Below are 24,538 nucleotides of genomic sequence, written 5' to 3' on the forward strand. Positions count from 1 at the left end.
CAACGCGGCTCGGCTAGGCTCTCGTCTTATTCTTCTCGCGCTTACTACCGCCTCTCTTTCGTTGGTAAAGTGTACTAACCGTATTATTGTAGCTATATAGAAAAAAATGTAACAATTAAATATCACATAAAGATTGTATATATAGTACATACATACGAACGTACGCACATAAACGTATTGTGTAGGTGTAAATAAAATTTTTGAATTATACTGACTCCAAGAATCGAGCTACATATTTATGACGAGTAGTCAGGAACTTTTTCGATTGTGCACTGCTTTTGAAAGAAATAGTTATGATTATTTTTTAGTGGTCTAACAATGTTAAAATTGTGTAAAACTGTGTTTTAAAGTTTGTTTTAGTTATATCTTTTAACGCTTAAATATACAAAAAAAAATAAAAAATACCAACGTGTAGGGCGAAAAATTTTTTATTAATATGCACTTTTAGTTTGGTTTCGACAAGCGCAAAATAATAACAAAAGAAAAATGCATTTTTGCAGCACCTGTAAAAGTAAGTGAGATAGAGAGAGCCATTGATAGTCTGCTCTCGAGATTGCTCTCTCTCTCTCTTTCTCTCTTTCGCTCTCTATTGTACTCATGCAGGTAGGCCTTTTTCATTGCTTTTTAAAATATTTTGTGCTTGTAAAATATAATTAATTAATACTAGAAATAGTTTTTTTTTTATCATTTTTTAAAATTTCCTTCTCTGTAAACCGAATTATTTTAAAATCTCAATATTTGACCATAATGCAAAATTTTCTCGGATCCTTCCAACTGTGTTTATTTAAACTCTATCTTAATTTATTTTTAGTAAAGAGCCAATCCAACGAAATTCGTGAACGTGTGCAAGTATGCACAGTAAACAGGTATCTAAAAAGAGACAGAAGGGCAGAAAAGTAATACACCCGAGCTTTTGTTAAATTAATGAATATACCTTTATGTGGTTGGGTAGTATAGATACTATTCACCATTTATTATTGTTCTTTCTCGTTCTCGTTCTTTATGTGTTAATGAATGAAAAAAAAATACCAACATTACTTGCTTCTTTTTAATCAATTACATTCACTTATCAAAATAGATATTTATAAATAAACTGTCTCTTTAATATAAAAATTTTGATCAAAGATTATTAATAGTAAAAAAAGTACTTTTCCTACCTCGCGCTCTTTTGAGAGGCTGGTGTGTGCTTAGTAAAATAAATGTTGACTGTTGTCTTGCATTTGTATGATCCAATGGGTTGGGTGCCCCCGAAAGTTGGGTCTGCTAAAATGTTCATGCAAAATTTATGGATATCATTCATTGATTGTAATGCTACAATACCAAAAAATATCTTTGATAATTGGATCATTTGCTATCAAGTCTTAGTATAATGATAATGCACCTCAATATATTCCAAATTTTTTTTAAAATTTCGAAATTTCGCAATGCTTAAAGCTCCTGGATTGTCTTCATTAATTTTTATCGGTTTATTCAATTTTAACTTAAAAATGTCTTGTTAATCTATTATCAACTTTAATTTAGTTACAGCCTTTGATGGAGCAACATACTCAGCTAAAGTGAAAGACTTTGTTACACTATTTTGTTTTCGCGTCTTCCAATAAACTACATTAACTAAAAATCTGATTACATTGCCTGATATAGATTTTCTATTAGGACTGTAACCTGCCCAGTCTGAATCAACAAAACAATGGACTATATCTGCATTATTATTTTTCTTGTACATGAGGCTCAAATTTCTTGTTAGGTACACGTATTTTAAAATCCTCGTCACGTACTTAAAATGCTTTTCATTATGACAATTTTGAAATCGACTTAAATAATTAACGCTATAACTTATATCAGGTCTCGTGCCCGAACTAATATACAAAAGTTTGACAATCAGGTTTCTATACTTTGAATCATTTTTAACTTTTTTTGCTTGTTTTAGCTTAAAATTAATTTCCATTGGTGTATCATATAGTTTGGCATTTTCTTGTTTGAACTTATTTGCCAAAAATTCCGTATAACTTATCTAGCTCAAAAACATTACATTTTTCTTTACATTGTAATTAATATTTATTCCCAAGTAGTCCTTCACTAGACCCAAATCCTTAATGCGAAATCTTTTTGACAATTTTCGCTTAATTTCATTAATAATCTTTTGACTTTTACAACAAACTAATAGATCATTATAATAAAATCATGTAAGCCTTATGTTTTCCATTACTCAAAGAATATAAGCAGTTGTCTACTTTACTATTCTCAAATCCTGAGTTTCTTATAAATTCATCAAAACATTAATACCAGGCTCTATGAATTTTTCTGAAACTGTGTAATGCTTTTTGCAATTTACACACTTTATTAGGATTATTGTCAACACCCTGCGGTTGTTTGACTCATATGTCTGGATTAACTTTTCTATTTTAAGACGCAATTTCAACATCTATCTGATCAATAATTGAACCTTCTCGGCAACAATGCAATAACTGAATTTCGAAAGTTTGTATCTCAGCTACAGGAGAATGAATATCTTAAATAATTTTCTTTTGTTAAAATCCGCTAACTACTTACCTAGCTTTAAATTTGTTTTCATCTTTTTTGAATAAACCCATTATACATCTGAAACTTTTTTATCTTTTGGCTTATTAACCAATGCCCAAATCTTATTTTTGTTTAAACACTCAATTTTTTTTTTTATCGCATTTTTCCAATTATCAGATTCAAAACTGTCTATCACTTCGTCAAAACGTTTCAGACGTTCTGCACTACAATAATTCACATAAATTGTATTATGTACGTAGTTTTTATCATATCTTTCTGGACGCTTAACATTTCTTTTCAGTCTACTGTTCATATTATTCACTTTTTTAACTTGACATTTATTTTCTCTCTCAGTAATGTCATTGTCGCTTTCATACTCAGTATTTTCAAATTCGACGCTTGCCTCGAATTTGTCATCTACAATTTGGTTTTTATTTTTCAATGAATCATCATCATTATTCCTTTATTCGAGCCAATATTTATCTTTTTCAATCACATCTACATGCCTTGCTACGATAACTCTATTGTTAATAAGAATTTGATATCCTCAATTATCATAACCTACAAGAACTCTTTAATCTGCTTTCCTATTCTAATTAGACCTACGTCTATGTTTAGGCATACGTACATATACTCTGCTTTCATACATTTTTAAATGTTTAACATAAGGTTTCACACGAAAGAACGATTTAAAAGAAGTTTTTAAATCAGCAGTATTTGCAAGTGTTCTGTTCTTTAAATATGCTGCAGCGTATACAACTTCTAGCCAAAATCTTTTATTTATTCTAGCTTCAGATAACAAACATCTAGAAGTTTCCATAATGCCCCTAATGTTTCTTTCAGCAGTAACATTTAATTCGTGCACATGCGGTGGACATGTTTCGAGACTTATTTCTTTTTCTTTTACTAAATTGGAAGTTCTTTCGTTTGTATATTGCTTAACATTATTACACCTTAATTTTCTTATTATTTTTTGGTAATATTTTTAACTTTATTTGTATATAAAACAAAAATGTTATAGACTTGATTTTTTAGTTTAATTAGGTGTACTTTGGTTATTTTACTATAGTTGTTAATAAAAGTTGAAAATATTCTTCCCGATTCAATCCAGTAGTATTATGACGCCCATTTTGATCAATATGTTCGATTTCTAAAATTTCCTTGCCCTTTTGTATATTAATATTTAATGGTTAATTGTGCATTTCATGTTCCACACAAATAATGCATTTAATATAATCACTCCAAATTTCTTTTGGCAGACCGCCCACTAAATCATTTTTACATGAAACATTAAAATATTTAAAATTCACATGCCCCAAAATATAGTGCCATTCTTCCTTTAAAGTAATTTTATTATTATTCTCGGTACTCGTAGTATTAACAATAATCGTATGATCATTTCAAAATTTTATTTGGCATTCTGTACAATTTATCTGTTTTATACACGATATTTAAAAGCACACCCTCACTGTTATAAATTTTTGCCGTATTACTTTGAGCAACAATTTTATTTTTTTCTGTAACTTTTGATAAGCTTACTAAATTTTCTTTCACTTCTTCAACATAGTACACGTTAGACATTTCAATTCTTACTGATTTATCGTACACTTTAAAGTAACCCGAACTTTTTCCTATTTCAGTTGCTTTTAAACTTTTACCGTTTCCTATATTTACGAAAACTAGATTGTTTAACTCAATAAAATTTACGAAAATATTATCTCAATTTACCACATAATTAGTACAACCGCTTTCTAAAAGACAGTCAATATGTTTACCGTGCATTTCGCTATGCATTGCAGTAGATTCGACGATCTTTGCAGAAACGGCACTGAACAAGCTGTTGCCTTGCTGCTACATTTCTTGTTGCAACCCGTAGCCTTCGCATCGTTGTCCGCTCGAGCCTCTGCCTCTGCCTCTTGATGCTCCTTGTTGCGTGCTGTTTCCACGAAATTGTTAGCGTTTTTCTCTCTGTGCTTGGCCTCCATAGCCAGCATTGTTTACATTCGGGCAATCTTTCTTGAAATATCCAATTTTACCACAGCCGTAGTATCCTTATGGTTTTCTCCCTTATTCCTCGTGACTTTTTGATTTCAATACGAAAGCATTTGATTTTACGTTTACGCTAGCGCTTTCACTTTTATTTTTTATTTTCAACATTTTCATTTAATAGATCACACAAACAACCGTTTGAATTTTCAGTTTAAACCTGTCTATTAAATCGCCAATATATCTATATGGCAACATTTTCAATGAATAATTAAACTTTTTTTTCATTGACTGTAGCACCAGCTGCTTTAAATTAGTTCACTAACTTTTTCAATTAACTAATAAAAACTGATGATTCTTGAAAATTCTTCAACCTAATTTTCTCCAGATTATTCCAGTATATTATCTACAAGGCTGTTGATTCCTTTAAATAAATAGCATCAAACTTTTTCATAATCTTGAATGCTGTGTCACTATCATCGAAAAACTTCAGCTGCTTATTCGAAATAGCACTGTAAGTATAATGCATTGTCTTCACGTTGATCTCGGCCTATTCGTCTTTTTTGTTCGTCGATATTTTTTATTTTCATACCATCGTAGCACACTTTTCTTCTAGTGTGCATTATTTTGACCATCAAACACAGGTATCGAAATTTCTGCCATTTTGGAATTGCTCATTACCTCTCTCGAATCGTCTTGATTTTTCGGTTCTTCTCTCTTCTTGAAAATGTACTCTTTCAACACCAATATGTCTTTGACCACATTCATCAAAATTTATCTTCAACTTCGCAGTGCTGGATGAACACTTTTTTATTTGTGATCGCATGCATGTGATCTCTTTAATTTTTGAAACTCAAATGGAAGACGTGAATAAGAATGGTTTAACTTCACAAGAATTTTCTTTTGATTTTCAGTGTTGGACTCACAATTTAATCACATGTAATCGCCAAGCTACTACCATGTAAATATTTTGAAAGATTTATTCCGTGGACCGAGAAGTTAGCAAACACACCTTGTTATAGTTAATATGATTTAATAACAAAAAAATACAATTATAAGAACGATACACATTACAGCCAACGACAAACGGCTGCTTGCATGCAGGACCGCTTGCTTCGAGGGATAGACAAGATCTATTTTGGACCCGCGTTCGAGCACCAAGTGTCCACAAATATCATACATCTGCAATCCTCCAGAGATAGCGCCCCTAGTCCATCTCTCATATTTATACATATGGGAGCGTCCAGCCGAAAGCGGACCAACGGTGGCGAGCGCGGTACTTTTTGACCGAAACGTACTTTTTCTAACTCACTGATAACTTAACAAAATGCTTAAAAAAAAAAAATTTTAAATACGCAACTGACGTATTTTTTCCTCCTCTTTCTGATGGTGGTATTTATTTTTTTTTAATTAACGATTTTTAGGTTAAAATCGTACTTTCATAAAAAAGTCACTTTTTAGACCTTAAGGGCAACTCGAATCACAAAAATAAGTACACCAATAAAAAGAAGAGGAAAAAATACGTCAATAATGATTTTCAACAAGTTGGAGAAATGAAATTTTGACTTCCAAAAACATAAAAGGAAAGTTCGGGTCGTACCAAAATGAACGTACAAGGTGCCACGGCACTTCAATTTTATCGTTTCGCACGCGCAAAATAAACTAAAACATATTTGTGACAAAGTAGTCAGTAAATTTCTGTATGATAATCGTTATTTCATCATTTTCTTACTGATGCATAATCGACGATTTCATATTCAATTTTAACGTACTGTTAGTTAAAATTTTAATTATGGCACTAATTGTGCCAGCCGATGTTCAATTGCTTTCGTTTCTTCGTCTGCTATTCATTTTTATGGTTAGGATACAATAATACTTAAGTTGTGTTGTAAACACACGAAGAGTGATCAAAGAGTATGACAATTAACGCGGTACAATGGTTCGACAGAGTTGTTGCAATCCACTAAAGGAAAGTGTGAGACACTCGTCATCTCTTCGTGTTATACCGTCAGCTATAAAATCATTCTTTCCAGTTTTAACAGATGATGCGAAAATTTGTGATACTTGCCGGATGAAAGTCACAGAGGTGGTGACGTTTAACAATTAAGTGACTCTTAATGATTATTTAACTATTGTTTGTAATTTGCAAAGAAGTCTCCAAGATGATACGTTATCAAAGAATAATAAATTACTCCTCGCAAAATTGCTGCCTGACTCGTGGAGCGAACGCAAAAGTGCAGCATTATCTAATTCTTCTAGACGATTCACACGAACACCTGAGAATATTGTTAATACTTCAAAATCTGAAACGGTAAGCCAAGAATGTGAATCATCGTCCGCAAAGCTTCATGAAAAGGTGATAACTTTTTATGATCTTGACGATAAAAGTCACTTAATGCCTGGAATGAAGGATACCAAGTGTGTCAAAAAAGATGATGGTACCAAAGAATTCCTTCAAAAAAGGCTGGTGTTATATAATTTGAGGGAACTATATCTCAAATTCAAAGAAAAAAATCCAAACGACAAGATTGGTTTTAGTATTTTTGCAGCGTTGCGCCCTAAAAACTGTGTTTTGGCCGGCGCAAGCGGTACACACACGGTGTGTGTGCGTTTACCATCAGAACGTGAAACTTTCATTATCTGGTCTTGACATTACCAAAGTTACTTCTAGAAAAGTAAATAACTATAAAGACTGCATTGCTTCAATAGTTTGTGAAGATCCCACGTTAAATTGCTATCTGAATTTATGCAAAAACTGTCCTGGCATTGACAAAATCAAACAAATACTGTGCCATTACCTAGGAGAAAAAGACATCGACGAAGTTAAATATCAAACTTGGCACACAACTGATAGATCTTCTTTGGAAACTCGAATCGTTCCAAATGATGTTTTTGTTGACACTTTTTGTGCATTACTTTTTAAACTGAAAACACATTCATTTATAAGTAAACAACAGTCATTGTATTTTAAAACTTCAAACGATTCCTTAAAAGTCAGTGATTTTCTCATTGCGATGGATTTTAGTAGGAACTATGCTTTTGTAATTCAGGATGCCGCGCAAAGTTTTCATTACAACAATAATCAATTGACTTTAGCTACAGCTGTTATATGTTTCAAGGAAGCAGATAGCATCAAACATGCAAGTGTTGTAATCTTTTCAGATTGTTTATCGCATGGCACTACCGCAGTTTATTGTATTCAAGAAAAAATTATAGATTATATGAAAAAAAAATTCACAACAGTGAATAAAGTTATTTATTTTACTGATGGTGCAGCTCAGCATTTCAAGAACCGCCACGACGTTGAAAACATGCGCAGGCCTTTTGATGAATTTGAAGTTTCTGTAGAATGAAAATTTCATGCCACAGCCCACGGGAAGAATGCGTGCGATGGCTTAGGTGCAAGTGTGAAAAGTAACACTAGACGTGCGAGTTTAAGGAAGATCTCAGGTGATCTGATTTCCACACCTACAGCACTGTATTATTGGGCACGAAGTTTTTTTAAGAACATCGACTGTTTATATTATTCCAAAGAAGAGTACCAGTCTAATCACGATAAATTGAGCGAAAGATTCAAATCTGCGGGTACAGTAAAAGGTACCTTATCCTTTCACAACGTGTCTGTTTTAAATGATTCCAATCGTTTGGCGTTTCGATAGTTTTCTGCTTCCGACGATGTTTTTATTTACATCCACCAATCAAACCAAAGAAAGATGTCAATGTGAACTTAAAACAAAACAATAAATTTATTGTGAAGTCAGAAAAAAAGTGAAAAAAAGTAAGCAGTGATCAAGCAAAATCGAAACAAAACTTATTGAGACAATTTTCATTCTATTTCAAGTTGTAATAAAATATTTAAAATGTTTTACGTGATATATTCTATGTATGTTGATTAGTAAAAATTAAAATTACATATTATTTATATGTTTTGGTTTTTTTTGCGCGTGCGAAACGATGAAATTGAAGCGCCGCGGCACCCTGTACGCTTATTTTGGTACGACCCGAACTTTCCTTTTATTTTTTTGGATGTCAAAATTTCATTTCTCCAACTTGTTGAAAATCCGATTGATGATGTTGAAAGTACGATTCCAACCTAAAAATCGTTAATTAAAAAAAAATAAATACCACCATCAGAAAGAGGAGGAAGAAGTACGTCAGTTGTGTGTTTTGAATTTTTTTTTTTTTAAGCATTTTGTTAAGTTTTCAGTGAGTTAGAAATAGTACGTTTCGGTCGAAAAGTAACGCGCTCGCCACCGTTGGTCCACTTTCGTCTGGACGCTTCCACATATAAACGTTGGTATAAATGTACTTTATACTCAACAGGTAGCACTAATAAAGATGCTAACCATACTAAAATTAGAAATGTGTGGAACTCTTTTGTTGGCTAAGCTTGTGTCGACTGTGAAAGCAATTCGTGATTTTTTAAGTGTCAAGACAACATATTGGACTGACGCCACAATCGTTTTGGTTTTTCTTAATCAGCACCCATCAAATTGGCAAGTTTTATTAGCCAATAGAGTCGCGTCCATTTAGACTTTAACTTGGATCAATGCATGGCAGCACGAATCGACTCATGATAATCCTGCTGATTGGGGATCTCGTGGAGTTAATGCTTTGGAATTGATTGGAAGCGCGCTGTAGTGGACGGGTCCTTCTTGGCTTTCATCGTCTGTTGATCTTAGGCCACAGAAGATCAACACCGTTGTATTGCAAATACACGAGGAAGTTCAAGTTTATGTCCATGTTGTTGAGGTGGTTGATTCGTGGTTGGATCGTTTGACTAAGCGAAAATTTTCGTAGCCAGAAATGCAAGAAATCGTCACTCGTGTTTTGATTTTTTTAGCAAAAAGTTTGAAAAATCATGTGAAATCGCCCCAAAAAACTGACAGTTTGTCACAGACTGAATTTTATCTAGAGGGACAAGTTGTATTGATAAGATTTCTGCAATCTCGACTTATTTTGGATGATGTATCAGCTTTAAGCAATAAAAAACCTTTATCTAAATCGAGTGCTTTATAAAGTTTAAATCCCTTTTTAGATGAACATCAGGTACTAACAGTTGGTGGAAGACTTATTAACACACCTTTAGAGTACAATCGTTGACATCCTATTATTTTGAAGGATCATCCCGTTGTTAGAGCAATCTTTTGCTTTTATCATAAAAAATGCATGCACGAGGCAACACAATTAGCATTAGTTATGGTTTGAAAAACCTTTTCAATTTTAAAATCACGTCAGTTAGTGAAATCAGTTATTGATAATTGTGTAACTTGTCAGCATCTAAGAGCTGTGACGTAGGGACAACTGATGTCAGCCTTACCTCTACATCAGGTCTCTCGACCGGAACGTCAAATCTGTTGTGGATGATCCTTAGGTGCGTGCTTTTGTGACTGGGGATAGGATTGCTTGGAAATATATTATTCCTGCTGCAGCGCACTTTGGTAGTATTTAGGAGGCAGGCGGGCTTACTGTTAGGTATCATTTAAGGTGACTATTTAAAGATTGACATATGAAGAATTAAATACATTTTTTAGTCAAATTGAAATGTGCTTGAATTCTCGACCAATAAGTCCTTCATCCGAAGACCCTCAAGATTAAAAGGTGTTAACGCCGAGTCATTTTTTGATTGGTGGTGAGTTAACGCTGATTCATAATTATCACTTTTGCCTATAAAGAAAAATCGTTCATTGCGTTGACAACTGTAGCAACAACTGTTGCAGTCATTTTAGACTCGGCGCTTTATCAAATTGTGTCAATAAAAAATGAAACTGCCCCCCTACAAAATGGATGTTATTGAAATTAACAAAGGTACTGATCAATTAGTCCGAGTAGCTACTGTACGCACACCGAGCGGAACATACCCTAAACCCATTTCTAAACTAGTGGTATTACCTGTTGAGCAGAAAGAGAATAAACTTTGCGTTTTATTCACTGTAGTTAGTGATTCTTTTAAGAGCGAGTTTTATCTTTCAGTCCAAGGGGCCAGTAATGTTAAGGGTCTGTTATATTCTTTGTGTAGGCTTAAGTTGTGTAATTTACATTGCACGATCTTTTTAAATGTATTAGCGCAACGATTGATGTATACTTAACTTTATCTTTATCTGAAATGTATGTTAGGTCTGAAGTGGGCTAGAGCGAGAAAGATACCTTTTTCTCATTCGAGCATTTGAGGCGAGCAGTCATAGCTAGTGTTACTATAGTTTTATATTAAAATGCACACACAAGACTTGAAATTAAAATGTCAAGAGTTGATTTATTTGATGACCTATTAAAAGTTCCTGCATGACTATTAATTCAGTGACGAGTAAATCAGTCAGTTACTCGCTACATTTAAACGTAATTATTTACACAAATTAATATTTTGCTGTCGTACTCACAGCCTATAGGATAAAAGGTCATGTAGGTTCCAAGACAATATGTGATAGGGACACACATGGTGCCTATATTCTTGTCCACATATTACATTAACTCAACTTAGTTACAAGAACCGTCATATTATTAAAAATTAGTTGTATGATATTCATAATCAGAAAATTTAAACCAGCTTTTATTCAAAAGTCTTACATTGGTGGCGCAGACATGTAAAAAGTAAAACAAACTCGTGTTTGACCCTTTACATGCCTTCACTGTCCATGTGTGACTTTTGGATAAAAATTTATTCCTAACATCAAAACTATTACATCAATAATAAATAGTTTTTTATCTTTTAAGCTGAATACGTCTGGTATAAATACTGGTTGTACATACGCAAGTTTTTTTATTTTTCATGCAGTCCCTTAAAAAGATATTAATATTATTTTTTTTAAAGTTACGAAATCCGTAAGAGACTACGTTTTAACAGAAGTTACTTACAATAGTTCAAGGTTATTATTCTTGCAAATATTATATAACAGTTTGATAACATTAGATTTTCTTCAAAATAGAAGTTTTAACTGATTTTATTATGAGTCATAAAAATCAAATTTTATGTATGGTATGTTAATAGCAAATTTTGGCATTACAAACAAGTGAAATTCATATCTTCTATTTAAATTAGAAATTTTAACAAAATTTTATATATCGATGTCAAAATATCTTCAATATTATTAAAAAGATCTAAAAAAAAAATAAAAAAAAAAATAAGATTTGGCTAATAATGATGCTTTTCGTTTTGTTGCTGTTATATAAAAATTAACATATATACTTACATATCTCATATTTATAGGTACTACAAATATTACTTATGCACATATTACCTAACCAATTTCAATTATCTTAAATTTATAAGCTTGATAAAAGCATTCAAGTTTTTAAATTGATTTAATAAAAATGTGTATCGATTATGAAAAATCTTATATTTAAGAGAATACGAAATTCGGCATATTTATTATCAAACCACATATCAGAAATATGTTGTTCTTTTAATTCACTAATATCCATACTAAATGAAGCATGAGAATTTCATTAAATATAATACATTTTTTAGCTCACTCTTTAGGTTAAAGATTTATTATGAAACTCTGCAAAACGTATCATAAAATTTGCTGGGCCTTAATGGCTTTGAAACTTTCTAAATTGTCAGATGGGATAAAAAAAAGGTAAGTGTTGATTACTCATACCAAAATGAATTAAGAAATTTTGCAGAAATCGTTTCTTTTTTGAAAAATATTTTAAGTCATAAGGCTGTATATATGTTATATATGATAACAATAACCTCGAACTTGCATACTTTATGTAAGACCGCTTTTTTACTCTTAGTAAACCTTTTTTAGAACAATTGTAATAAAACTAAATTATTACGAAAAACAACCACATAAATGTTCTTTCTTTAAATTCAACAATGATAAGTATGTATTGTTTTGATGTACTTTATTAAAAAGATTTAATAAATTTCAAACAAGGTAAGAAATTTTAAATACTATATTTTTTGCAGTTAAAATGAATAGCACTTCAACGTACAAAGATATGTAAAATAATTACTTGTTTTCGTCTTAACGCAAAATGTGTGATTCAATAGCTTTGAAGTAGTAAGAATACCAAAGCTTTATAGGTTTGAGTTTTGGATGATAAGGCAGGCTATCTTGTCGCGATAAAAAGAAAGCTTAGTGGTATTTGATACATCCAAATACTAAATGATTACTTGATACTAAGTGATACAGCTTGATATTGATTTAGAAGCTTATAAATAACCCTTAACTCTGAAAAATAGATTAACCCTCTTGTTTTTTTGATTTTATTATAATTGGAAATGTTTGAACTGAAGTAATGAGATGTACTTAACCCTTAAAAAAATATTTTGTATAAATTTGTATAAAAGATAAATAACAGATTGGCTTAAATACATTATTAACTAGAGTACTTTAAACAGAGTATCTATGACATTTAACTCATTGTTTAATTGAATTGTTTCTTTATTATGTTTAGGATTTTGAGACCGTTATAAAATGATTTTATTTATTTAAGTTAAAATATAAAAACATACTCGATAAAAGGAAAGCTTGGAGTAACTCACAACTATTATTGAACTTGAATAATATTGTATTGATTTAGTGGTTCTAGATCTTTTGAGACAGTGAAAATTTAAAAGACTTCGGGGAATGCTCTGTTGTTCTTGCAAGAAGATCGAAGTAGAATTAAACATATTGTGACAATAAGTAAGTCTATATAATCAATTATCTTGTAATAATTTGGGAGAATATCTTTTCAATTCTTGTAGTTTTATTGATATGTATTGGTCGTCCAGGAACTATAGAGATTGACGGAGCAGCTTTACAAATTAGCATCAATAATTTTAGAGAAAGCTTCGAAAAAACAAGTAAAAATATATTAAAACTGCAGCCTATCGCTTACTCAGATCGTATAACGTGCTGGTTCTGAATAAAAAAAAATTTCCTGTTAATCTGATCTGAATGGAATTTGAGAAAGCTTTTTTTCTGCAGTTTTAAGGGGAGTTTAAACAAGATTGTTAAAATGTAAGAAAATTTGTATGAGTTATATAATTTGTGATATCTTTTGCGTGGCATAAAATCTATGAGAGCAAGATCATATGTATACATACATTTATTTCTGTGGTGAATATAATAATTTAAGTATTAATAAGCGTAACGTTATAAATGCACTACCTCGTTCAATATACTTAACAAAGAGGACTAGCGACTTCTTTCAGGTTTATGTAAGAAGAGAGTCGGTCTCTTAAGTTTTGGCGAATATTTAATACATCTTATTAAAATATAAATGTCATCCTTAAGACCAAGAAAAAGCAAATTAAGCTTACCAAAACTTGCTTACAAAGCATGCTCAAGAGTTTTTAAGAGTATGAGCAGTGATGGAAGTAATATAAGAACCTCAATGAAGGATATATTCTTCCTCCAGCTGCCAGTACTATGTATGTGTCAAGGACTGCATGTACAGCACAAAAAAAGATAAGCCAAACCACCCAAGGTGTAGGAATAGGTGCAGGAGCAGACCCTTTTTAAAATTGCAGCTTAGATCTCGATTCTAAAACCCCACGCAACTGAAGTGTTTAAGAATTGTTTCAAGCCTACAACCTTGGTATACAAAACGTTCGTCAAATATTCACTCCTTTCCTTAGGACTGTTGACGTTATGCTAGAAGTTGAAAGAATAGTGAAACTATTATTATTCTAAGCTAGAGAAAACATCAATGAGATGAGCTTAGACATAGATTTGATTTGGCTTTTCAACTTGAAAATGAAATTGAGTTTAAGAGTAGGTAAAGTGACATGGCACGATTTTGAAAATAAGACGAAATTTTAGTTCCATAATCTATTTAAGTTTAGTTAGCTACTTAGATCTTTTTATAATAGAAAATCTTGGTTGATAAGATGAAGTTCACCAAGTATTTGATTAATGTACAGAAAACTCTACTAATGAGACACTGGTTTTATCAAATTTCATCTAAGATGTTTAAAGTAACCATACAAGAGGTCAAAACTGTAACAGAAGAAGGGAACTGCTGAGGAGTTTAACAGTAACTACTTTAGCATCCCTGTGATGATTCGAAAAACAAATGAGAATTATTGGTTCTGCGTAGATTATTAAGATCCTTGTAAGGTGGCAGTCGGTAAAATGGTCATCTTATTTTCTATGCTCTTGCGTGAATGAAAAATGCCCGTCGACTTAACTAATACACCAAAATCGTTTCAGAGACTAATGTATACCCTTTCTTAATGGAAACTTCAGTTCTTTATTTTGAGATACCTAAGCGATCTTATTATAGTTACCATCACTTCCAAAGCACATCTTCATTACCTAGTAGTGTTAATGTGGCCTTAGCCGTGGGACTGGTGATCAAAAAAAAGAAATTTGAGTCCCAAGTATAACTTTTCCAGTCAAAGTTTAAGCAATTCCAGAGTACATTGCACCAATCTACATCAAATAATTTTTTTAGTTTTTAGGAATAGCAAGTGTGTAACGTAAGATAAGGTCCAGGAGTAGTGGGACAACTTCAAGGAATTAAATATAGTACCTAAATACCGTAGCTGCTGTCTGCACAGAGTTTTTTCTTAGGAACTATGCACCTAAATATTAGATAGTGTTCCATGATATGTTTACCCGTTGAACAATAAATCAGTGGGTACAAAACGTTTAAGGAGTAAGTTCTTTTATTTTGGAAGACTGCAACAAACTTTCTGATAGACAATAGGAAGCAATATAAGACTTAATTTTTGTCTTAATGTTTGGAGTAGTATAGGCTCAAAAATATAACTAACCCACTCTTACCAGGCATATGCAAACCAGATCAAGAAATACAACTAATTCTTAATGATAACGATAGCGTCGTTCATTGGGTTCTATCGTTAGAACTGGGATCTTCTTTAAAGATTTTGACATGCCTTAAACACAGCCGTTCCAGTCACTATAGTGGTCTCTCCCACGTTTGTCAGTTTTGTGTAGATAGCTGTATATATAAGGAGTTTGCAAAGGCAGATGGTAGGAGTAATACTTGTGCAAATGTGACACCTTAAAATTTGAGATGATCGTATGAGACGTTTTGATGGCTAATGTAATTTCTTTTGTAGACATATCAACATCTCCCATGAAAAATAGGAAGAGCAGTCAAGTAAGACCTGCAATTTTTCATTGCAGCCTAACTTCTAACGTAAATTGATGATAATTCAGCAAGAGCCTGCTAATTCTGCCAAAGCAGGGGGTGTAGTGCCAAAGCATTCCAATCACTGTGGCTCAAACACTGAATTAACTGTAGATGCCGAAGAGTTGCCACAAATGCGAATTTGCCATTGCTGTAGTAAGAGATTTGCAGAGTATCGTAGCAAGCTGAACGTTGGGCCTTGTCTCTATAGAAAAGCCAATGGTTTCTGTGAAATAAATGCAAATAAACTTAGCCAAGAATGTCATCCTTAAAATTTCCGTGGTTCCAACACTGCTAGAAAGAAGACTGTGCCAACATCTCTTAAACATCTTGGAGACAGAAGACCGACCAGATTCAAGCAAGTGCCTGAACCAGAGTTAAATATATACAAGAATAAAGAATTTTGATGCGAAATGGCAGAGTTGAAAAGACATGGTCAAGAGAGTATTTAACCTACTAACTTTATAACTTTTAATTTGCAGGAGATAAAATGAAAATCATAGACAAGGTAGTTAAACTGTTTTTAACACAACTTTGAAGAGCACTTTACCAACTGTAAACTAAGTATTCTAACACAAGTTTTTTTTCTGACATTGATACTTCACTATTCAGGCTAACTTTTACATGACTTTTATCCCCTTTTTTGAAAACTAGATAATTATGTAGAATAATAAAAAATTCTTGCCAAGGTATTTTAATACTTTTTGCAGTACTTTCTTAAGACATTACTACCGAAGACATGAAAAGCAAGTCTTCACTGATGTATGAAACTTGTTTTATTTCATTATGGATGGCAATTAAGAACTTAATTTTACACTAATAAATAAGAAACTTGAAGCTCCTCATCAAACTGAACCTTACTGATCATGGACAGCACCTTTTTGTAACAATAATTATAATAGTTGCAAATCAAAAAACAAATGACTATTTTTTAGGTTATAGTTATTACGTACTAAGGTTTATATAATAGAATCCTCAACATGACAACAAATTTGAAGTGCTAAAGATCTCAATACATTCGTAAGTTGCGTGAGATCAAAGGTAGAAGTCAAAATTCTTAAGGCACCAATGGAGAGCCAACTTGTTAACTTTGTCTCCTAGTAGTTGTAATTGCATTATATGTAATAACATTATTTAAATTAAAACATTTCTCATTATTAATATTTATCGTATGCAGGAGTTTACACAACTATCCACCTAAGATCAGTATTTTGGTCGATATGTCTGAGAATTATTATAATGCATGGCTTAATTTTCAGCCACAAGTAAGTTAATATGGTGACACTATGACGATTTACGTGCATTGTCGGTTATATCAGTTAATTTGCTAGCCAACTGTAATGTACATTTTGTACTTAAGCACAGAATGGAAAAAATTAAAGTTCTTTAATTTAAAGCTCTGCAGTACTCTGTTACTATGCAAATATATGCCATCGTCATTAGCATAGTAAAAAATCGCCTCAGATTTAATGTGACATTAATCACTTATACAGCATAGAGGACCTTATTTTACATGGCTTTCGAACCATCGGACGACAGTTTGAAGTACGCTCATGAGCAATGTGGCTTGTCAGAGGTGCCAGCCAGGTGAGAGAAGGCTGGGTCCTGAACTCGGAAGCCTGTATTACCAAGATCCCTAGTCACAAGAGCCACAACCTAAGAGACTGTGCTACCGTGGCCACATACAGATAAGGATACTGTGATTGTATACAGCTTTGTAGCATTAATTGTTGAAAAGCTTACTTTTTCATCGAAAATGTAAAAGTACAATGTTGACCCTTCAAAGAATGAGTCAGGCCAAAATTTAGCAAGATCAATTGAGAATTCGAAAAAAAAGAGAAAAATTGGACGTCAGACACATAAAAAGTTGTTTCTTTCTTCTTTATATTTAAACAAATCTCTACAAAATCAAGTTTTGTTGAATCTTAATAGATCGTAATAGATAAAAAATGTGAAAGGAAAATCTTTTTTTTGCAAACAATTCAAAAAGAAAATTGATGCATAGGTTGGAGTTTGAAAAAATAAATGCAACTTGATCCCTAAACATGTAAGAGAAAAGTAAAAAGTGAGATTGCACCTTATCAGTTTGACATATACTTTCTCCAGAAGTTTTAACATATTATTAAAAAGTCAATAAGGTTCTTTTACTTTAGTAATCAAATAGCTAGCTCTAATAAAAATAATGCTATACATTGATGTTATTATAGTAACCTTAACTATAAGGTAAGAAATCTAGCAATCTGCAGACTAACTGTAAACCTGACATCTGGTAAGAACTATATGTGCCTATCCCTACATTAACGACAACTTCTTATTGCCACAAAATTTTTGTGTTCTTTTATAAGAAGTTGTACATAATCATTAAGTATATAACATTCAAAAGAATACAAAATAACGCATAAAATAGTACGCAATAATAGAATTAAAAATAGTTTTTGGCAATTCAAAAAGTTCTTAGACTTGTGAGGATAAGGAATCCTATTTTTGAATACCTCAGTTCCAGCTTAAGACAAAAAAAACTGTAGACAATGTTATCATAAAAGTCAGAATGAAACCTTGAATTGGGAAATGCTTTGATATTTTTTGTGAACACATGAAATTATTGGCGGTCAATAAAGCTGCATCATAAAATGTCAAACTTGTGAAAATATCTTACTTACGCTAAAATTCCAGACATGTGAAATATTTCAGCACTAAGATATGCGAGGTAGGCCATAACAAATATTAATATAGGTTCTATTACACGGACTTCGTTAGTAAATCGTGTGACAAATGCAGTCGCAAAGCCCCATACAATACCAATCAGTGTACCACCAATTGCAACTACAAAAAAAGACGTGAATCCAGATAATACATCAGAGTACGAAATTCTTGTCATCCCCATTTCGCTGTATGTCTCAAACATATGATACAGAACCTGAAATTATAATGAAGAATGTAATACCGTTTTACAAGAGTTATAATAAATATTTTGAAATTCTAATAACTTAGTAATATTTAGCATCATTTTGTAATGAAACCATTTATGTTCGTTTTAATCTTTACTCATTTGTTGGATATCCTATGTATGAACTCGTGACAGCACAAGTAGGGAGTGACAGCATGTATTTCTTAAAACTATTAATCTAACACTTTTTTAGTTGTTATTTCATAAAAGATGTCATATTGTTACGGAAACAGAGAAAATATCAAGATTTATTCCTCTAAGATTCAATTGATTTTGTTGTATAAACATGTGACATTCTAATTTTTCTCTTTCATTAAATTGATCTCATAGAGGTAAAAGACGTGTAATGAAATCTTGTACTGAGAGTTTGAAGTACAGCAATTTACATTAAAATTATTACAAATGTACAATGTTGTTATAAAAATAAAAATGTGCTTTAAAATACAAACTTCCAAAGCTTATTTCTAACAGTTGAATATTTTATTTTGTTTTCAATACAAAATAAGTTATATTTTCGTTGTCATTGTTTTCAAAATAAGTTTCTTGATTTGGTTTAACAAAAATACAGAATAACCCATAAATTTACAAATAAGTGATACAAATTTCATGTTTTAATTAGACACTACTTGGGATAAAATAAAGTTATGTATACTGCTCTAAGAAATTACAGAACTACTAGTGTTCGGGCAATTTAAAACGTTATGGAGCGTCTTCTTGTAAATAAATAAAATAATGAAACATTATTGGTTAACCTCAAATCCCAGTTTATTTTCAAAACTTTGAACTATGCATTACATAAGCTTATGGGGAGTATGGTTCCATTTATCAGTTATTTTCCATTTATGATAATACAGCCTATGTATCTGAGTGATGATAAGCATTTCTTTTAAGTAACCAATTAATTATTTCGTGAATCTAGACCCACAAATTTTATTATATTTTTTGTTCCATAATTTTTCAATGTCATTTTTGTTACAAAAATAATTATTGAAGATGCAAAAATTAGATTTTATCCAGTGAACGCTATAATCCTTTCTATTGATTAAGATCTTCGTAACGCTACGAATTTATAAATTGCATTCCCTAGTGGGAGAGGACACCAAATATATATCATTTTATTAATTTTTTTCTATTTTTGGAAATATTTTTCATGATAAGGGATCATAAGTCTAAAATATGAATCAGGGAGAGATCACTTCTTTCGACAAGTCCACACTTAATTTAAAGATCGTACAGTTGCTTTACCTTATATATGCATGTATGTATATATATAACATGTAAAGTCCAACTTAGTATACTCCGGAAAATACACAGATCTTTTTGATTAGTGATAAATGATTAGGCCTGTTTTTCCCCAGCATAAATGACCATACTCTGCGCAAAAAAATAAACAAAGACTGTAATATAAATGGCATTGTTGTTCAATGTGTATAAGCTGTATTAAAATTAACAAAAACATGAGTGTATTGAAGTTGGAGTGAAATTTTTATGTGTAAACAAAGAGTCAGTTTAAAAAAGGTACAAAAGATATTTAAATCATACATTTTTGTAAATATAGAAGCGTACTATTTTTTAAATTAGAATAATTCTTTACATGTGATAGTACAGTTGTATAGCTTTTAAAAGCTTCAATTTTAAATACGTTTGTACTTTATTAATAACAATTTACTTGTGTCTTAAATAGACCCACACACTCCAAACAAATACGTTATTTGTAATTTTTTATGCACATTATAACTTTGAGTAAAGTCTAGATATTTGGACTTGGCACAATCTGGCTTATTTATCTTGCACTTTTTACAAAAAGGATATTAATTTGGAATTGCACAACATTTGTGTATACACATACACGAGCGCTTACGTCGCGTGGACAGCCCTATTAGAAATCAGTTGGGTTACTAATATCTAATGCTCGCTTCCTTCAGAAGACGGTCTATCAATCAATAATTGTTAATAAAGTTTTGTTATTGATCACTAATACTTACGAGTCCACGGGTACAGCTTATAGCTAAACAATACTTAATAGATAAATGAAAACTCGAACATTTATTTTCTAACACTTTTGTACTGTGTCACATACTTTTAAAGCAATTTACAGTTATCTAATATGGTTTGTTTTTATTTTATCTAAGAATATTAGAATCCTAATAGTTTTTAGCATAGACTAGATAAAAAAAGCCTAACTTAGATGTATCTATGTTATTTTTAACGGCAAAATGTGAGTTAAGCTTTTTTTCGTTCAGACAGTCGATATGTAGTGAGAGTTAAATTAAAGACGACCTTATCAGTAAAAATCGTCATTTATATATTTTCTTTGGTAGGCATGATAATGATTTTTTTTTTTTTCGATAATATTCTGTTTTTATTACAAATATGAATATGTTGCGTGAGAGATATAGTCCACGTTGTCGACTACGTGCAGGAAGCTAGACAAGATATGCGTGAGGACTCTCGGCGTATATGTGAAGTTGGTCCTGTGCAGAGAAATAGTGTAGATAACGGCGGGGAATTATCTGCGAGTCGGCTATAAAAGGCGCCAACTTACAAGGGAAGGAATCTTTTTCAGCAAGACTTGGATGCAGAGACCTACAGCCTAGCCAGACCAGGAACTCTCATGTGCACTGGTAGAAACCATGGCGAGCACACGCCAAGAGGAAGAGGGTCAAGAACAAAGGTCAGCACTGATAGAATCAGTGTAAGTATACTAATAGTGTATTACTACTACTAATTGGTACCTACTTAGAACTTTGGTGCTCGACCGCCTAAAGCGTGGTGACTACACACTCCCAAGTAGTCGAGGCACTAAGGATAGTGATGACGCTCCTCGGGCAAAGTACGTAGGTCAATCACTTTAGCCACGCTCAAGACACCTAAGGGCCCCGAGGACAATCTATTTCTACGTAACTTGTTTTAATAAGTATGGGTCCTGTACTAAAAGTCCATGGATATACTAATAATTCACCATAGGCTCATCCATTGTCAGTAGAAACAAATTTGTGTGGGCACATTTAAATTTACTGCTACATGGTTTGATAAACATAAAAATTTGAGATATCATTTCGATTTATAGCTAAGAGTAAGATTCAAATAATTTCCAAGTGTTCCAAATACGTTGATAAAAAATTTAAGAAATATTAATTGTAATTTCAAAAGTGCACTTGTAATCTCAATTTAGATAAGTGAATCTATATTGATTGAAAATACGATTTTCTCATCAAGACAAACGTTAACAGTTTTACGAAAGAAAATAATTAATTGTACTTAACTATTCATATCTACCTCTCTACAAGCAATGGTGAGTCATAAGATTCTTTAAATCTATTTGAAAATTTAAAAGTTAAATAATATGTCATTTTGTTGAGTTAGTATTTATTTCATATTGAAAATCAAATTGATAAGAAAATTTTTTTACTTAAGGCTAAAATTAGCCACAAAATTCATTTAACAACTCTTAGCGCAGCCACAAGCGATCGACTGATTATATTCATAAAAGCTTTGAAAACTTACATTAAAATAAATTCCGTAGGAGCCGACGCGATTGAACTGGTGTTATCACAAGCATTCAAATGCCCTGCCCTTGATTGGTTTGAACACATGAAAGAAAGAATAAATTTAATTAATGCACTTGAGACTCTTAAACAAATATTGGAATTCAACGGTAAAGCTAGAGCTCAGTGGGCACTTGAATGAAACAAGTACAAAGCAGCAAACAATATGAGTTGCAGTTAATATATTCAAAATTTATATATCAACATAAAATTCTAGAAACTTAGGGGGCTCAGATAAATTTAATTAAAGAAACTACAAATCAGAAAAACAAATAGGCGTTGTATCTAAGACCCCAAAAGCTTCTGAAACCGATATCTTATGAGATACAACAATAGAAGAGGGCATTGCGAAAGCTGATGGAGTAAAAAATCATCAAAACAATTATATAAATACCCAAGAAAAATTTCCAGTAAGGAGACAAGAATATTTAATGCTCATTATACACCCAGCAGTGCTAGCATTTGATAACTCGAGTAAAAAAAAAACAACTGGTTGCTAGGAATCAGATACCATAACAAACGCGTGCATTTTTAACTATCCAAGTAACACAAAAAATGAAAGTAAGAAATTTTTTTCTATTGTCAAACCAGAAATAAATACGGTATTCAAAGACTTGAAACAGACACTGCTAGAAGAACTGCATAACGGAAATCTTTTAATCAATAAAACATTTGTATACCAGGACATAGATATTGTTACAAAAGGAGTCAAATTAAAGGTCTTACTAGATACGGGGAGTAAACTGACATGTATATCTAAATATATTTATGAGAAACACTATGATGCATGAAAAAATTTCCCTACTTTTCCGATAATGGGATTTAAATGCAATGTGATTGTAAAAAAGTCACTCATGGTAGAGAAACACAATTTTAGACCAAAGTTAAAAAAGACAGTAGTAACTTTCAAATCAACTTCCTTATAATACCTAAACTCATTCGTGATTGTATACTTGGGATTAATTAAAATAAAAAAACTAAAGTAAATATTCACTTAGACCAAGATAAAATTATTTTTCCCCACGAACATAAATATCAAATTATTTAACTTTACACAGAAAAAAAAATTCTGATGCAATAGAATTCATTAAAAATATTAAATACAAGTTAAAGCTTAGTAATTTCAATGATGGGGTTCCTGTCACAGATCTACAAATATCTGACAACAAGTTATCTGAGAAATAAAAAAAGCTCTAAAATAATAATTGTATACAAAGGGACCAACTTAAAGATTTAATGAAAAATTATCGACATACTTTTCGTAAAGAACTAGGACAATTAGATCGTAAACAAATAAGTTAAAGATAACAAATAACGAACCTTGTATTTAATACTTATACTGTACATTTACTAAACTAAAAGAAAAAGTGGATAATAAAATTGCAAAAATAATTATTACGACAGCATCTACGTAAGCCCATTAACTATAGTTTTCAAATCTGACCAGTCGGTCTAAATCTTCCTAGACGTGCGAAAATTAAGTGAACGTGTAGTAAGTTATCATGACAGGGATGAGGGGATGAATGAGGTTTTAAGAAAATATAGCAATATTGAGGTTATGACCAGAGTGGATCTAGCAACAAGTTTCTGGAAAATACCCTTACATTAAGAGTCATGAAAATACATGGGATTTTTACACAAGAAAATAACATACCATTTCAAGGTAGTTCCATTTGGGTTAGAAATAAGTAGCACTATTTCGGCGAGAGTATCAGATTTTTTACTGAATGGCATCCAAGACTTTATAATTGATTTTGTCAATGACTACTTATGTGTTCCCAGAACACTTTCCGAGCACTTAAGCCATTTAAGGATCCTCTTTAGAAGAATTTGTAGGGAAAACATAACAATCAATTTTAAAACAGCCAAATTTTGCCAGGAAAAAGTTAAGTTCGTAGGTCATACATTATCCTTACACGGTATTAAACCTGACCCAGAAAAAATGAGAAAAATAAAAAATTTTCTAATACCCAGAAATACCAAAGAGATAAAAGGATTCCAGGGGCTAGTTACTTTTTGCTTGAGATGTCCACAAAATGTTTGGAAAGAAATAGAGACACTACTGAAATTAATCTCAAAGGAAAAAAGTGAAAATGGGAAGACAAGCATTTGCAAGCCTTTAATCGCGTAAAATAACTATTTCACAACGACTTACACAAATTTTATTTCTTTCTATAATCTACGAAAGCTTATATTAAGTGCGATCATCATGCATTATGCTATTCAATGTCATGTAAATTTTTAAGTGCCCAATTGACCAGATAGATGCTCTTAATCCAAGACTATAATTTTAAAGTTACATACATTAAGGGGAGTAAGAACGCTGTGGCAGATTTGTTAAGTTGATATGTATATGAAAAAGACCAAAACAACACTAAGGATCTTAATATATTCACAGTAATAGCAAGAAAACAAAATAAAAATCTACCTCAACACTCACAAGAGA

At 31.8% G+C, this 24,538-nt stretch overlaps 1 protein-coding gene across 1 annotated transcript in view; it reads right to left on the bottom strand.

Annotated features, from left to right (window-relative positions):
• Nhe2 (Na[+]/H[+] hydrogen exchanger 2) overlaps window positions 1-24,538 on the bottom strand; it is a 1,770,486-nt gene that overhangs the window by 1,380,851 nt on the left and 365,097 nt on the right. The window contains exon 4 of the mRNA XM_089593690.1: window positions 18,258-18,514. Within this exon, the coding sequence (XP_089449816.1) occupies window positions 18,258-18,514 (257 nt within the window). The remainder of the gene's footprint in view (window positions 1-18,257; window positions 18,515-24,538) is intronic.

The sequence above is a fragment of the Copidosoma floridanum genome, unplaced genomic scaffold, assembly GCF_036245765.1.
Source record: "Copidosoma floridanum isolate Cflo_tuat_1 unplaced genomic scaffold, Cflo_Japanese_pri ptg000020l, whole genome shotgun sequence".
Classification (NCBI taxonomy): domain Eukaryota; kingdom Metazoa; phylum Arthropoda; class Insecta; order Hymenoptera; family Encyrtidae; genus Copidosoma; species Copidosoma floridanum.